Source organism: Alternaria hordeiaustralica (genome assembly GCF_023758085.1).
Source record: "Alternaria hordeiaustralica strain BMP 2776 chromosome Unknown scaffold_50, whole genome shotgun sequence".
Taxonomy (NCBI): domain Eukaryota; kingdom Fungi; phylum Ascomycota; class Dothideomycetes; order Pleosporales; family Pleosporaceae; genus Alternaria; species Alternaria hordeiaustralica.
The window spans coordinates 65825-80468 of NW_026056822.1; the positions used below are offsets into that span (position 1 = coordinate 65825).

The 14644-nt window shown below is 54.0% G+C and overlaps 6 protein-coding genes across 6 annotated transcripts; 2 read left to right on the plus strand and 4 right to left on the minus strand.

Moving 5' to 3' along the window:
- Window positions 1-385: 385 nt before the first annotated feature.
- On the minus strand, window positions 386-2709 carry J4E84_010940 (uncharacterized protein; the record flags this gene model as incomplete). The annotated part of the gene is made up of 4 exons (XM_049393495.1): window positions 386-1932; window positions 2161-2332; window positions 2468-2635; window positions 2656-2709. 4 exons carry the CDS (start codon window positions 2707-2709, stop codon window positions 386-388), a joined length of 1941 nt encoding a protein of 646 aa, XP_049238791.1.
- A 705-nt stretch (window positions 2710-3414) lies between these two features.
- On the plus strand, window positions 3415-4383 carry J4E84_010941 (uncharacterized protein; the record flags this gene model as incomplete). Its single annotated transcript, XM_049393496.1, has 1 exon — window positions 3415-4383. One exon carries the CDS (start codon window positions 3415-3417, stop codon window positions 4381-4383), a length of 969 nt encoding a protein of 322 aa, XP_049238792.1.
- A 3116-nt stretch (window positions 4384-7499) lies between these two features.
- J4E84_010942 (uncharacterized protein) lies at window positions 7500-8480 on the minus strand (the record flags this gene model as incomplete). The annotated part of the gene is made up of 1 exon (XM_049393497.1): window positions 7500-8480. One exon carries the CDS (start codon window positions 8478-8480, stop codon window positions 7500-7502), a length of 981 nt encoding a protein of 326 aa, XP_049238793.1.
- Window positions 8481-9681: 1201 nt separating this feature from the next.
- On the minus strand, window positions 9682-11867 carry J4E84_010943 (uncharacterized protein; the record flags this gene model as incomplete). The annotated part of the gene is made up of 7 exons (XM_049393498.1): window positions 9682-10258; window positions 10307-10717; window positions 10765-11099; window positions 11147-11259; window positions 11307-11460; window positions 11521-11727; window positions 11784-11867. The coding sequence occupies 7 exons, from the start codon at window positions 11865-11867 to the stop codon at window positions 9682-9684; spliced, it is 1881 nt and encodes a 626-aa protein (XP_049238794.1).
- Window positions 11868-12162: 295 nt separating this feature from the next.
- On the plus strand, window positions 12163-12906 carry J4E84_010944 (uncharacterized protein; the record flags this gene model as incomplete). The annotated part of the gene is made up of 1 exon (XM_049393499.1): window positions 12163-12906. The coding sequence occupies one exon, from the start codon at window positions 12163-12165 to the stop codon at window positions 12904-12906; it is 744 nt and encodes a 247-aa protein (XP_049238795.1).
- Window positions 12907-13123: 217 nt separating this feature from the next.
- J4E84_010945 (uncharacterized protein) lies at window positions 13124-14412 on the minus strand (the record flags this gene model as incomplete). The annotated part of the gene is made up of 4 exons (XM_049393500.1): window positions 13124-13305; window positions 13358-13745; window positions 13803-14034; window positions 14246-14412. 4 exons carry the CDS (start codon window positions 14410-14412, stop codon window positions 13124-13126), a joined length of 969 nt encoding a protein of 322 aa, XP_049238796.1.
- Window positions 14413-14644: the final 232 nt, after the last annotated feature.

Below are 14644 nucleotides of genomic sequence, written 5' to 3' on the forward strand. Positions count from 1 at the left end.
TGTCGCAGCCACTGGTGCAACGGCTTCGGACTGCCGAGGAACCCGCGTCCGAGATCCTAGCGGGGCATTTCCTCTTCAGGAAGCTACTCCTACACTACAGCCATTTGTACCTATTATCAAGGTAATAGTTGTCGGATTATATGACTTGCCCCCCCGAAAAGGGAAGAGCAAGAAGATAGTAGGCATTAAATACATGATCTGTAGCGGAGGTGCAGATGGCCTCCACTTCCACCCCGCTTCCTCCCCCCCGCCTCCCCCACCAACCCTTCACAGACACGCTGCAGTCTACATTAGTGCAAAACCGTCGGACAACATGAACTCCCCAATTATCACTTCCATTACCATCTCTAGTTGACATATGACTCTTTCCATTGATAGAGTGTACCTACTCCATCATACCATGCCACCTCCAATGCGCACCCATAGCAAAACTCGGCATAACAGCACCACACTCCTCACAGCGAAAAGAATCACCATCTGTCATATCTTCGTCATCCTCCTCCCATACATCTTCATCCTCCACAGGAGAACCAATCTTCTGTGACGAAGTAGGCAAATCCTCCGAACCTTGCCTATTGATAATCTCACCTGTCGGCCAAACCTCGTCCATCATGTATTCTACTCGTTGCTGGCGCGCTGCTTGTAACCAGGGCGGTTCGTCCGGTGATGGAGACGGAGATTTCTTTGCTTGAGGCTGCTGTTCACTCACCCAGTCTTCTTCGAGCAGGGATGGTTCTTCGTCCATCATGTATTCCCGTCGTTGCCGCCTTGCTTCTTGCAACCAGGGCGCTTCATCCGGCTCTGGCGATTCTTCAACCCCCACCTGCTCTGCACCCACCCCCTCATCCCCAACCATCGCAGTCTCACCATCAACCCTCCACTGCCTAAGCACCTCATCCTGCCTCCTAAACATCTTCCCAATATCCCTCCCCACGCCACCCCTCTCCCTCGCCGCATCCGCCATATTCGTCGCCGCAACATTAACCAGACTAAGATTCCATCCCTTCTTCTCCGGATGCAGCTTGCGAAACAGCGGTAGCAACGTCTCGGACAGCAGTTTCTCGACCACGGCATCCACAGTATTATTGTAGTCTTTTAGGCTGAAGACAAACGTTGGCATGGGTCCGGATTTGGATATGCGTGCAAAGGACCGATTGCGGGTGCCATCTGGGTTTTGGGGCGCCCGTGGTCGGGTTGATAGTCGGAGTGTTTTCGGGTGGGCGAGCCAGCGCTTCATAGGCTTTGAAGGGGCGGAATTGGGAGCCGTGGATAGGTCGTGTGCATCGTCATCTTCTTCTAGGAGATCGGTGTGCATTCGCTCGAGCAGCCGCTTGGCTAGCATGCGCAGCTCTTTGATCACGGCTTCGAGTGTGTCTAAGCGCATGTAGCTGTCTTCGATACTGATTTGACGCGGTATTTCGCGTGCTTGGCCGACTTCTGTGTCGTCACAGCCGTTCAGTAGACCCCACACTTTGGTCCCGGTGCCATGTGGTACGCCCGGACCACCGAGTATCCGCTCCAACGTCTCCGGACCGATTCCAGGATGCGTCCTTACATCGCGGACAAGAACAGCCTCTTTAGTCCCACCATACACCAGTCCAGCATCAATTTCAGCCGGTCGCTGCAGTAGGTGGGTACGGAGCTTTTGTGCGATCTTGAACCCTATGCCGGGAATCTTGCCGACTTCGTGATCATCGATGAAGGCAGTCACGTTGTCGATAGTCTCATCGTCTTCATCAGTCGTATACGGCGGGACTAATGTAGTCTGAGCATTGGGCTTATATGTGTTGCCAACAAGCTTTGCCAGAAGCTTATTGGTAGAGATGCCAACCGTGGCCGTGTAGCCCTTCTCTGCCTCGAGTCGAGTTCGCACGTGGTGTGCTAACTGGCTTCCCAGAGCCAATCGGATGTGCAGCAGATCGGGCGTGGTGCCTACAATCGATCAGTTCCAACGTTCGGTCGGCTATGTACAGCATCTATGGCGCATACGGTGGGCACCTGCATAATCAAATCACAGACTGTTGGTGGCAGTCCCATAGGCACGGTTGCTGGTCTCAGTAGCCGCAAGGATTCAGCAAGGGCTGTCAGCCTTGCCGTTCGCGGTCCATTCCAAGAAGATGTTTTTGCTACGCCACACCGTATACGCCGTGTGCAGCTTACCTAAGTATTCAGAGGCCGTTTTGGGGTATAGATGACCGCTGAGCCGCGTCGCATCGTAAGGAAACCCCACAGTGGGATCGTTCCTGTCGAGACAGAAGAAGGCGTTGCTGAGGTCATTAGAGTTGAGAATGCTGACATTGTAGTCGATCATGTCGGTGACATCTAAAAACACCTAGCCCGCCTTAGCATGACTCGCATGAACGATACGGTGAGGGAACAGAAAACGTTGGGACTAAAATGAGATTGCAAAGGTGGCGGTGCTGAGACACGAGGGTCGAGAGTGGAAAGGCGACCAGGAAAGACAAACCTCATCAAAGCCTAGTCGTTCACAACGGGAGTTCCAGGAAAACGATCGCAAGAAAGCATAGAGTTCTTTGGAAGCATTCCGGAAGCGGGTAAGATCTTCGCCCAGGACGATGACTACATCTGGGCAGACCTTCTTCGCTTCGTGGATCAGCTGCAGCTTGTGCAAGCCCTGGGAGAGTCAGACTGGACCGATGACACGGGCACGGCGGTAGTCAAGGGATCGTACGCGTCGGCGGGCCTCATAGTTGCATGTGACGACTATCTGTTTTTGCTGCACGGCCAGTGGCAAGCGTCGTAATGCTGGGTTTTCATGTTCAAATACGCTGGCGTAGAAGCAGTCCTGTGGGGAGGGGCACGGTAGACGTTATCTTCTGCGCACTCAAATACGTAGACTCGGCCGCACGCGGTAAGAAGTACGTACGTAGTCCTGTGGATACGAGGGAAGGTTAGTAGGTGAGGCCGAACAGGGCGACCAAGGCGTGAAGGCTGTGCCTGGTGCTTACGAACAAAGTGGACGATGACGGAGCCGGTCTGGCGTTTCAGTTTCTTCATGGAGCAACGAGAAGCGCCGGTGTTGTGCAGCAGTTTCAGCGGCGTGCGTGTCGTGTGGAGGTGCAGGTGGTGGTGCAGCGGGTGATGAAGCGCGCGTGAAGGCGCGACGTGTGTGGCCAGGTGCGAAACGCCGCCCGTCAACGCCAAGCGCCGGGCGCGGGTAGCCCAATTATGTTTGCCACGCTGCATCTATCTTTGGACAGGCCTAGTGGCTGCTGGGTATTTTGGGAGCAGCCCCAGCCAGGCGCTTCGTGTTAAGACCGTCCTGGTGGATCCGCAGCCGACATGGCAGTGTTTAATAGCGATGTGCCCCTCTAGCACTCGCCTGTCCCCAAGTATTCGCAACATCATCTGCACACTTCCGGCACCAGCCTCATACCCGTGGACACCCCCCACATGATGCTGTCCACCCTCCAGCCCTCCCACCCAGCATCATCTGCCATGTCCGGTATGACCTCCATGACTTCCTCCATGGCCGCCTCGCTGCCTATAATACCCCCGCGCCAGGCCCCGCCCCGGCCCAAACTCTCCATCAACACTGAGCAGCCGCGCATCCTGGGCAAAGGTGCCAGTCTCCGTCTTGAAACCCTCAGTGCCGTCTCGCCCACCGTCCGCAACACCTTCTCCAACGCCTATGAGCGCCCGGCGACTGCCCCGACACTACAACGCCCCTCAAGACCCCAGCTTTCCATCGAGAGCGACGTGCCCGCCACCAGCGGCTCTACCAGCGCATCGACGCCAAGTTCAGCGTCTACCCTCTCCTCCACCCTCACATCGGCCTCCAACGACTCGGCCACCCTCTCAATACCCTACAAGCAACCCCACAACCTCGCCTCCATCCTCTCCAACAGCCCCGCGCGCTCGATAATACCACGCAAGATGGGCTCCAGCCGGCCCATGTTCCCCGCCGAGAAGCGCGTCTCCTTCCGCACACCACTGGAAGAGGAGATCACCACCACCAGATACACACTCGCACATTCGGACATTGAGTCTTCCGTCTCAACCCTCTCCTCTCTCGCATCCACCGCCTCCACCACCGACTCTGACGCCTCGACATCACAGCCGTCACTAAGTCTAAAGGCACTGAAGAACCCCTCCGAAACCAGCATATCGCCCCTCCAGCTCTCCCTCATCAGCACATCCTCGTCCGCAGAGAGCTCACCAAGACCAAAGTCGCCCCGCACAGGCGAGAAGCGCGACTCGTCATCTTCAGACGACGACAGCGACTCAGCTCGCGAAACTCCCGTCGCCGGACGACGGAAGCGGACGCGAGACTGGCGCTGGACACTCGATCCCCTGCCCTCCGACAACAAATCGTCAGTATCGTCGGCGAGCGATGCGACGATCAGCGAGGACAGTAGTTGATGAGTTGACGGCGCGCATGATTACGAACTGTACAGAGTGGGACGAAGACAACGGATGCGGCGTTACATTCCCATGGCATTTCTCGGTGTTTTATTTGTCACTTTCCATGATACCACATTTGCATATCCCGTTTGTCCTGGACGAGACAATCGCTAGCATCGCATTACATTGCATTTACTATTACTTTAACTACCATCATCAAATCTACATACTACTACTCTGCTCTCGAAAATGAGCGGACCGACACTACACTACATACATTTGACTTGCATACCACTATATTAAACAACTGCACATCACACTCTTTTCGACTCGACTTGACTTGACATGACCCTCCCAACCAAGTGCAAGTCTTATCCGAATCCCCCTCGCGATCATCACTCCTCGGCCATGTGACAGGATCGGCTGCCGATCGAACATTGAACGGCGGTGCGTGCGGGACAGCCCACAGCCACCGACCGCACATGACAAGGGCCCCAACATCGCAAGTCTACGCGACACACACAACCAGTTGCCAGGGTCTCGGAAAGCAAAGCAATCACAACGAGCAAAACGTCCATGATCCCGAAATAACATCATTACGTGCGTGAACAGCCCAAACGCCCATTCCCAACTTATGCGCTTCATTTTTGCCTCCTCCGCCTCAAGGAGTATCTGCAACGGTCCTGACTTGCATACACACATCCGTCTGTGTGCATGTGCAGCTAACCATGACATCACCGCCTCATCTACCGGGACCTACCCAGCCACCAAGCTTACCTCAAGGATAAATTGCGTACCCGCTTTGAGAGTAGGCTACGGCAATTTGTAGATTGCGCCTCCATCTTGAGTCACTTCCGTATTAGGACGTCTGATCCGGATTCTCCTCTCGATGTCTGCTCGGAATCGGGCTGGGATAATGTGGCTGGCGGGAGGAAGAGAACCGCCGAGATGTTAGACGGAAGATTCAGGATACGAAGTTGTGCCGGCTTGGTAGGTATGGACTGGGAATGGTGAAGTGAGGTGGAGAGGGAGAGGGAGGGACAGGCTGCACGTGATACCCTGGGGACGGCCCCCGTTGTAACAGAAGCAAGTGCAAGGGTATTTTCAAACATCGTCGTGTGTTCTTTTCGTTTCAGTTTCATGTTCTGAACACCCCCACTCCATCCAGTATCTGTGTGGTGTGTTTGCGACACACCCCACCCGTGGGATATCTCTCAAAATAAGCCACAGTGGGACGCGGTTTCTTTGCGAGAGTCAGCGTCGCGAATTGTGACAGCTGTCAGACGCGTCGGAGGATATTCGCAGCCTGCAGCGAGGGTTTCGGGCATATATCCAGACGGTTCGTGCAACACGACAGACTCTTCATATGTCTAGAGCAGCAGTAAATCCGACGCGGCTTCAATCTCCACAATCGATACTTGGGTAGAAACATACGGGTTGTTGTTCGTATCGCGTTCGTGTCTCTACAACTCTAGCGCAATCCAGCCTCAAGTGCTCCCATGTTCCTAGTCTTTTCGGTCCTCGTCTCAGAGCCTGCAAGACATGCAAGCCGCGGCGTAGAACTCGGGGTTTCTTTGTTTTTCCATCTCGTACCTGCAGTACACTACCGAGTTCAGCACCCGGCCGGCGATGGTGGCGCTCAAGCCTCCCCTTGCCGACTGCGCGAACGGAACGCACAGCGAAGAACCCAGCCGCATACACGTCGTCATCGTACCCTCACAAGCGCAAACACGGCAAATTGCACATCTCAACCAGTCCCGCTCCGATCGCATCGATGCAGTCAGCAACGTACATTTTTCATCGCGGGAGTGCTAACGCAACGCGGCTTTGCAAGGATGCGTTTTAGTGTGGTGTTCTGGAACGTGAACCGCGTGGTCTGGGAGATGCAGATACGGGATTGCGATGGGATTGCTTTTTGAGGCTAAGAATAGCGTGGGAACCGCTAGTGAACCGTTTTTTTACTCCTGACTTTATCTCATGGGTGCGATGGGATGAAGTGTTTGGGTGGTGCTGTGGAAATTACGGTAGAGACCTCGGGAGTGTTGCGTTGCGTTTTTCTTCTTTTCGACGGGTAGGTGTCATCACGGTGCATGTTCTTTCATTGAATGCCTGTTCATTCAGTAATCATTCGGACATCTCCCGCGGTCGTGAAGTCTTCGACAACAACCTCAGCAAAACTAATTGCAAGGCACCGTCCACTCCGCCCAATCATACCCACACAGTGACCAACCCATCTACTACTCCCTTGCTCCCTCCGGAGTCCAGAATCCTACCTAGGTATCCTATCGATTCCGATAGTCCCACTACTCCCACTACTCCCACCAAGCGAAATAACGATCTTCAGGTACAAACTCTACCACCCACCCGTGCCATCCCTCAACCACGTAGTCCTCAATCACGCGAACGTGTTCTAGACCAACCTGGTCCGTGTGGATTATGATAGCGTGTGCGGACTAAGAGCGCAGGGAGCGGAGTCGGAGTGGACGGCGGAGCGGAAAGCACGGAAGTGCGGGAGCTCGGAGATGAGGTACGCGTTGCATGTCCATGGTGGTAAGGGTGGTGTGGTGCTGGGGTAGGGGTTGTTAGGTTGTTGGGTAGGGAGGAGGGAGGATGGTGATTAGTTGTGGATGGCGGTATGTAAGTAAGGGGTGAGGGAGAAGAGTGTAGGAGTGAAAATAAGGGGAAGTATGCGTATGTGTATGTATAGGGATGTAATAGTGTCGTGTTTCAACACGCCATAACTAGAGAAGAATTTATGTCCGTTTGGTAAGACAATGTTGGAACGTGACGGAACGCAAGTACTATTGCCGTTTACATATGTATTCGGAGAGAAAAGTCTAGTATAACAATTTCTCGAAGTATATTGCTGATACCACATCCTCGAGTCCAAATGAATCCCAAAGTAGAGTGATGACCTAGTCTATCATCCTCCACGACTGCCAACACCAACTCCAGACACCTAATCCATCTATCCCCAACGCCATAACAAGCCCAACGCCTACAACGCCATCAAATCTATGTAAGGCATTACACTCGCTATAATGATCCCACTGTTCTCCAACCGTTAACGCCGTACTCCCACCCATTCCATCCCCAACTCCATAACCACCCCTCTCCCCCCATCCCCCATCACATCACACACCCTCCCCACCCGGCGTAAAATCCAACTTCCCACTCGCCATAGCCCAAACCAGTCCTCCCATAATCCCACTCAATATACACACAATAAAGCACACAAACCAGACCATACTCTTCCTCTTCCTCCAACCCCTCCTCACCCTACTTATAAACCCCCTCTTTTTCTCCCTCTTCTCCTTTCTTTCTTCCGCCAGTTTCTTGGCTGCTGCCTCGGCGGTAAGGCGGGTAAGACGGTCCTTGCGGAGTTCGGCTTTTTCGTCGTCGGAGATGAGGGAGCGGGGGCGGCCGAGGGGGTGTTTGTGCGTGAAGCGTTTGGTGTAGAGGCCGGATGAGTGGTTGTTGGTAGAGGGATAGGGGGTGGTGGGAGTGGGGGGATAGCCGTCGGAGGAGAGGGACTCAGGTACCATTTTTGTCTTTGAGATGGCGTGGTCGCGCCAGGCGGCGTGGCGGCTATCCAGTGTGCCATCTTGTGACCAGACAATTACGTCGTCGATGGCGGCTGTGAGGTCGTCGCCTTCGAGACTATACGTTAGCGCCTCCCAGAGCTGGAGGTCAATCTTGCGGATGTCGACGCCGGCAGTGGAAAGCGTGTTTGCAATGTTCTTCCAGTTGTTCTTGGCAGAGGGATCGACGCCAGACAAGCTCGCTGGGTTGCGGACGTAGAGCCAGGATTGTGCCTGGTCGACGAAGCTGTCAAGCGAGATGGCGGTTTGCTTTACGCCGAGGCCGACGGTGTGGTTGTAAAGGACGAGGTTGTTGTCTTTGCTGATGGGGAGGCCTTGCGGGTACCAGTTGTTTTGTGCCTGGCGGGCGAAGGGGAGGGTGCGGAGGGAGCAGAGGATGGCCATGAGGGCGCGGTCGCGGTCGGTGTACGTGTGGTGGTGTGGTCCGGCTGAGATGGAGTGGAGGTCGTAGAGGGTGGACTCGGGCGCGTGCTTGAAGTCGTCTTCGATGATGGCTTGGATGCGGTCGACCATGTTGCGGGTGCTGAGTACTGTGTTTGCGTTAGCAAAGTCATCCGAGAAAAGTGTCTGAGACACCCAGTCCTCGCATGTCTTCTCGGTTCAACCATCATTCGAAAGCTACTCACAGTAAGGGAGAGCATCGCAGACCCGACACAACTTCAACCCCATAAATTCAACCACAACATTCTTAACTGGCTTCTCATTCACCGCAGGCACAACAAGCACCCCATCCCCAACTCCTCCATAGATAGTATGCTTCGTCCTCGGAGAAGACGCTCCAGAAGTGCTTTGTCTGGGCGACCGTACAGTATGCCCACTCGAACTCGACGAAGAAGAATTCCATCCTTCATTGCCGTCAGGCCCAAGACGATAGCCGTTGGGTGTTGTGTGTGCTTGCTGAGGGATGCTGGGTCTGGAAAAAGACTTTGAAGTGGGAGGCGAGGGAGGTGCCGATGACAATGTAGAAGATGACGATGCGAAGGATCGGTCCTGGCTGGTGTAGCTATCCTCATTGGGGGTACTGTAGGCATGGCATGGTTGAAGTGCCGGGTGGTCTTCATGATTGACAGTGGCGGACAGTGAGCGTCTCCATGCGGCTTTTGAGCTCGACTTATCAGCGGGGACGATAGTGTCCTGATGCAGTGTCAATGGATGTTTCAATGAGGTGAGCGAGTTTGCGTACCTTGCTACCATGCCGCGATGGGACGCCGTCGTCGCATCGCGATGTTGTAGCCATTGCGATGCACGGCGGTCAATGAAGCGATAAATGAAAAGACAAGAGACACTCAGTCCATCGAAATGAACTGCAAATGTAAATGAGGAGAGATCAAGCAGTTGGAAGATCAAAATGTAAGAGGTTCGAGGAGGGAAGATGTATCAAGTCGGCTTCTGGCCAATGCGTACTGGCATTACACGTCGACGAGCGCCAGGCCAAGTCGCTATCAGACCCCTCACGATACACACAATCATGTTCTCATCAGCAGTCGACATCACTCATGTGTATGGTGCATGTTGTGGATCGCGACCCTGGATCGCTCAACAACCACTGGATGTGTGACCCCTCATGTTGATCCACCCCAATACAGCTGAGCTACCAGAATTGGTGAAGTGAAATGTTTCGCATCGTTGTTTGTTGATTCGTAGTTGGTATTTGAACGCGCGGGCGGCCACGACGACGGTCGCTTCGAGAACTGCAATTGTGCCATATCCAGCCTCAATTATCGTCATTCAGTGCTTTGGCATCGTCCACCGCCGCTCTAGCAATCTTCTTCAGCAGAGATTTGAAGTCCGCCTCCCGGAACTTTTCCCAACGATCCAAACCCTCGCTCGCATCGATTGACAACGTCTCGTAACCCTGTTTGATGACGGCGCTGACTTCTTGCGGGCTAAGATGCTTGGACCGCGCTTTTCCATTGCTCTCCAGCAGGGACTGGTAATGCGAAGACACATTGATGAGCGTCTGCATGGAGTCTGATTGGCCTGATAACCCGAATGTGTCCCGGAACTTGATCAGTGTGTCGCCGCTTTCCACGAGCTTGTAGAATAAGTCGTCATACGATGCAGGGTCGGGCAGGAAGTTCTCTCCGCTAGACAGTGCAAAGGCCAGCAGATTGACAAGTATGTTGATCATTCCGTTTGATTTGTAGTTGGACTTGATGTCGCTTTCGTAGGTGGTGAGGAAGCGGACGAAGGAGAGCAGGGTCCGCCACAACTCCGACCAATGGTATGTGATGCGCGTCTTGGTTCGACTGAGGTGCGAAAGGAGACGTAATAGAACGCCGAGACAGAGGCTGGGAGCGGATTAGCCAAGTATGTGCCATATTGGGACTCAGACTCACATGTAGAAGTCAACGTCTAATCGCCTCCGCAGGTTATGGCTGATGGCGTCAGACATCATGTCTAGTATGACAGCTGCAGGGACACGATCGCCCCTCACTGCCGGCAGGTAGGGCTGTCTCTGACGGCACAAGCGCACCGAAAGCTTGGACTCGTCACTGCATAGGCGTTTGGCGAGCTCTCGGTCTTCGACAAGTATTTGCAGCACGAAGAGGCTGAGGTATGTGTACAGTGCGGCCCTGGTAGACCGATGCGCGTGTTGAAACATGTAGGACGTCAAGGAAAGGTATGCGCTCAGCGGCGAGGGCTCGTTCTTGTCCGCTGGGGCTGACTTGACTAGGTTGAAGCAGAAGACTTTGTTGGCGTTGGCGAAGTCGTACGTGGAGAGAAGTACGCCAATCTCAGGCCCTGGTCTAGCCATACGTTAGCATGAGCTGTGACTGCGACCATGAGTGCTTACAATGCAGCGAAGAGCGACTTTGCTTCATCCGGAGCCGGCACAGGTGTGGTTGGCCGAGAACTGGGAGCAAGAGCACCCAGGCCAATATAACTCAACGTCGAGCCCAGCGACCAGCCCTCTGGCATGTCGTCCTGTACAGCTACATAGGCGTCCCGCAGCTTTGTACATGTATTCCCAAAACAAGCGACCATATCCTGTATGATAGCATCGTTGACAAAGTCGTCTAGCCGCAGTCTATACGGGTTCTGAAACTCGAATTTGTTGTAGTTCGTGAGGAGGCCGAGGAGATAGAGCGCGGGGAGAACTTGGGTGCTGTCGTCGCAATCTTGGATGTACTACTGGCTGTGAGTATGCATCCCCCCTGTCTTGCTTTCTGTCGTACCTTCATGAGCGAGGGAAAAAGATCGCGATGAGTAAAATACGACGGAAGCGCAGTCTGAAAGCCAGCCGCAGTAATCGAGAGCGCCACTCTCACAGCCCTCAAACGCAAAGGAACTGCTCTTGGTCAGCCTGTCCCTCTCTAGCATCCACCCTGTACATACTGTCCCTTCCCCCCCGTATCGCCGTATCTAGCGTCGCAACAAACTCCGTCATAACCTTATCCGCATCATTCAGCCCCGTAAGAACAGCTATGATATCGGAGCTAGGATTCGTGTACTTCTTCGTAAGCGCGGCATCGAGGAAGACTGTCAAGGTCTAAGCGGTAAGCGCATGGAGAAGAGAAGGTGTGTGTGCGTGGGTGGGTGGCATGGGTACCTCGAGGGCGATTTCGTCGGCGGGCGCGCTGGCTTGCTTGACGCGCAGGATGGCTTGCCCGAAGAGTTGCTGGCTATGCGCTTGCTGGTGCAGCATCTCGTCCGGCGTTACCGAACTGAGTATGCGCTGAAGGCCGGTGGGGTCGGGGCGGTGGAGGAAGAATTCTTGCCAGAAGCCGGCGGATAGCTCGACTTCTTCGTCGTCTTCCTGGGGATGGTTAGCACTTGGTTGGCGCAAAATGGGTGGAGATGGTGAGGACGCACTTTGAAGAGGGTTTCGTAGAGGGAGATTATCTTGGGTTGGAAGATTTCCGGTCGCGTGTCCTGCGTCAGCGGTGACGGCTCCATGGTTGTGCGTGGGAGGGACTTTGGGGAATTTATCGTGGGTGATGCAGGGCTTCAGATGGTGGCAGTCGCAGGCGCGTCGCGCAGCATGGGGAACTAGCGGGCCGGTGGGCGATCAGACGCCGACAGCCCCACCATTCACACGTGTGAAGGTGAGTAAGTCGTGTGAAGGGGGGTTGCTAGACAATATCTACTCGAATTATTCTTATTATTGTGAACCGTCAGTCCATCCCAAAGGAAGGCGCAACCAGACCACCGGTACCCCGCGTCCATCCAATCATCCAACCCTCCAACCACGATGCCACAACCCCTCCTAGTCGGCATCTCAGGCCCCTCCTCCTCGGGCAAAACAACCCTCTCCCGCCTCCTCCGCGACATCTTCCCCCCCTCCAAACTCTCCATCCTACATCTCGACGACTTCTACCTCACCGACGCCGAGATCCCCGTCAAGAACTCTGTCCAGGACTGGGATTGCATAGAGTCGCTCAACCTACCCGCGCTCAAACAAGCACTGCAGCATATCAAAGAACATGGTAACAGTCCAGAATGGCTGGTCAGCCAGGAAGACCAGAACAGTGTGGGCGACCATGGTGTACCTGAGGCTGAGATCACGAGGTTAAGAGATGAGGTTGAGGTGTGGTTGAGGAGTAAGACCGAGTGGGAAGAGCGACGGATATGTGTTGTTGATGGGTTTTTGCTGTTTTCGCAGGATATGAAGGAGATTCGTGAGATCTTTGATGTTAGACTCTTTTTAAGGACGAGCTATGAGACTGCGAAGCGGAGGAGAGAGGCGAGGAGTGGCTATGTGACGCTTGAGGGCTTCTGGCAAGATCCGCCGGGTTATGTAGATGATATTGTGTGGCCGAATTATGTGAAGGACCACAAGTTCCTGTTCAGGAATGGGGATGTGGATGGAGAGTTGGATGAGGAGGTTTGCGAGAGTGTTGGTATATATGGCATGCCGAGAGAAGCGGAGGGCGATATGACGAGGTGTTTGCATTGGGCTGCTGGGTTACTGGAGGACGTCATCAAGAAGACATGAGTACTTTTCGAGTCTGTGTTATTATACTTGTATCCATGTCACTTTGGAGCTTGACAACTTAAAAACTGCATACCCCGATCCCGTACACGGTTGTCACTACTCAAGAACGCCTATGCGCCATTAGACAATGCCCTAACCCACCAGCCATGCAGAAGTGATGATACACAAATGTCAAAGCGAAACGGCCGACTCATCAAATTTTGAAGTCACCGCCTTCCTAAGTGCTGGACTTGACCTTGTCGATGTAAGCCTGTCCCGGGCTCTCGTAGGTAGGTACAAAGAATGTGTTGATCTGAGCTTCCTTGGAGAGCCACGTCGTCATTTGACTGAGCTCCTCGCGCAAGCGCGTGACGGCCTGGTGGTCCATGTTGGTTTGCGCGATGAGTTCGGGCATGGTGACTGTGAAAGCCTTGTTAGTAATATTCACATCTAATAACTCATATATGCATACCCAGAAGACGCAGAAGATGCTCGCCGCCATAGATGTCAGCCAGCGGCTTTGCTGCAAGATCATCCGTCGGCGAATTGACGCGCGTCCAGATGTCGTAGAACTGCTCGCGCTCAAACCGGTACAGAAGAAGGCGCCCGACGCTCTTATTGAAGTACTCCTTCAGTCCAGCTATGACTTCCTCGAGGATGTCCTGCTCGATGCTGGTGCGGTTGCTGTTGTCTTTGACATGCTTCATGTACTCATCCAGTATGACGCCTGCAGGGTAAGCTGAAGGCAGCTGAACGAGTTGCAGGTTCTTAGTGATGTTCTCCCAGTCGTCGACTAGGAGGCTCTTTAGCCTATCTGGCATGTAGATCCTGACAGCCAGCTTGTTCTGGAATGCTTCTTCCTAAGGGGAGTTAGGGAGTGAGTTGCTAAGCATAGGACGAATTGCTGGAATACACACCTTCTCTAAGTCATTGTCGCGCACCCTCTTCTGCCCACGTGGTGCAGCAGTGACGGAGGTTTGGCGCTCTTCGCTACCGCGCGCCGAACCTTGGGCCTTCTTTTTCGCAGGTGCGGGCTGGGCTCTTGCGGCACGCTGGGCTGCCAGCATCTCGTGCCTGAGGTTATTGGCCAACTCTCGGTTCTCGGGAGACAGCTTGCGAAGCCGGTCCTCAGGAACCCAGTCGTCCCAGCTGCGATGCGTTAGCTTGCGATCTCAAAAGCAAGCCGCGGGTTTTTGAGTTTCGAGGGGCCGATTTGAAATGATGTGCCGCTGCAAATGTGTAGTAAAGGTGTAGTACGTGGGCACGAGTGAAGTGTATGGCGAGGCAAACGTGACTTCTGCAGTGGGAGACGAAGTGACAAGCCGGCGGGCGCAGACTCCAACGGATCAAAGATACGTACGTGTTCTTCCAGCCCTTGTAGTGGACTCTGTATTCGAAGCCATTCTTCTTGTCTTCTTCTACAGGCCTGACTTCGAGCACCTTGGCCTCGTATAGCAACTCATGGTGGAAACAAAAGACCTTTTCATCTTTCTTGAAGGAAGGCTCCGGCGCAGCTGCGGGCGCCATGATTGCGATGGAATGTGATGAAATTGATGTTGATGGGTTTGGTAGTCAGGAAGGAAGCGGTAAGGGTGCGAGAGATTGCACGTCCACGTAGCGCGTCTTCGTGCCAGCCTTGGTGTTCGACAATAAGAACGATACTTTGCGCCGCGAAACTGGAGTGACGGTTGCCTGAATACTGGATACAGTCGACAAGCTCGGTGAAAGACGGTTCAGTTGACGTTTGCTTGGAGTCGTC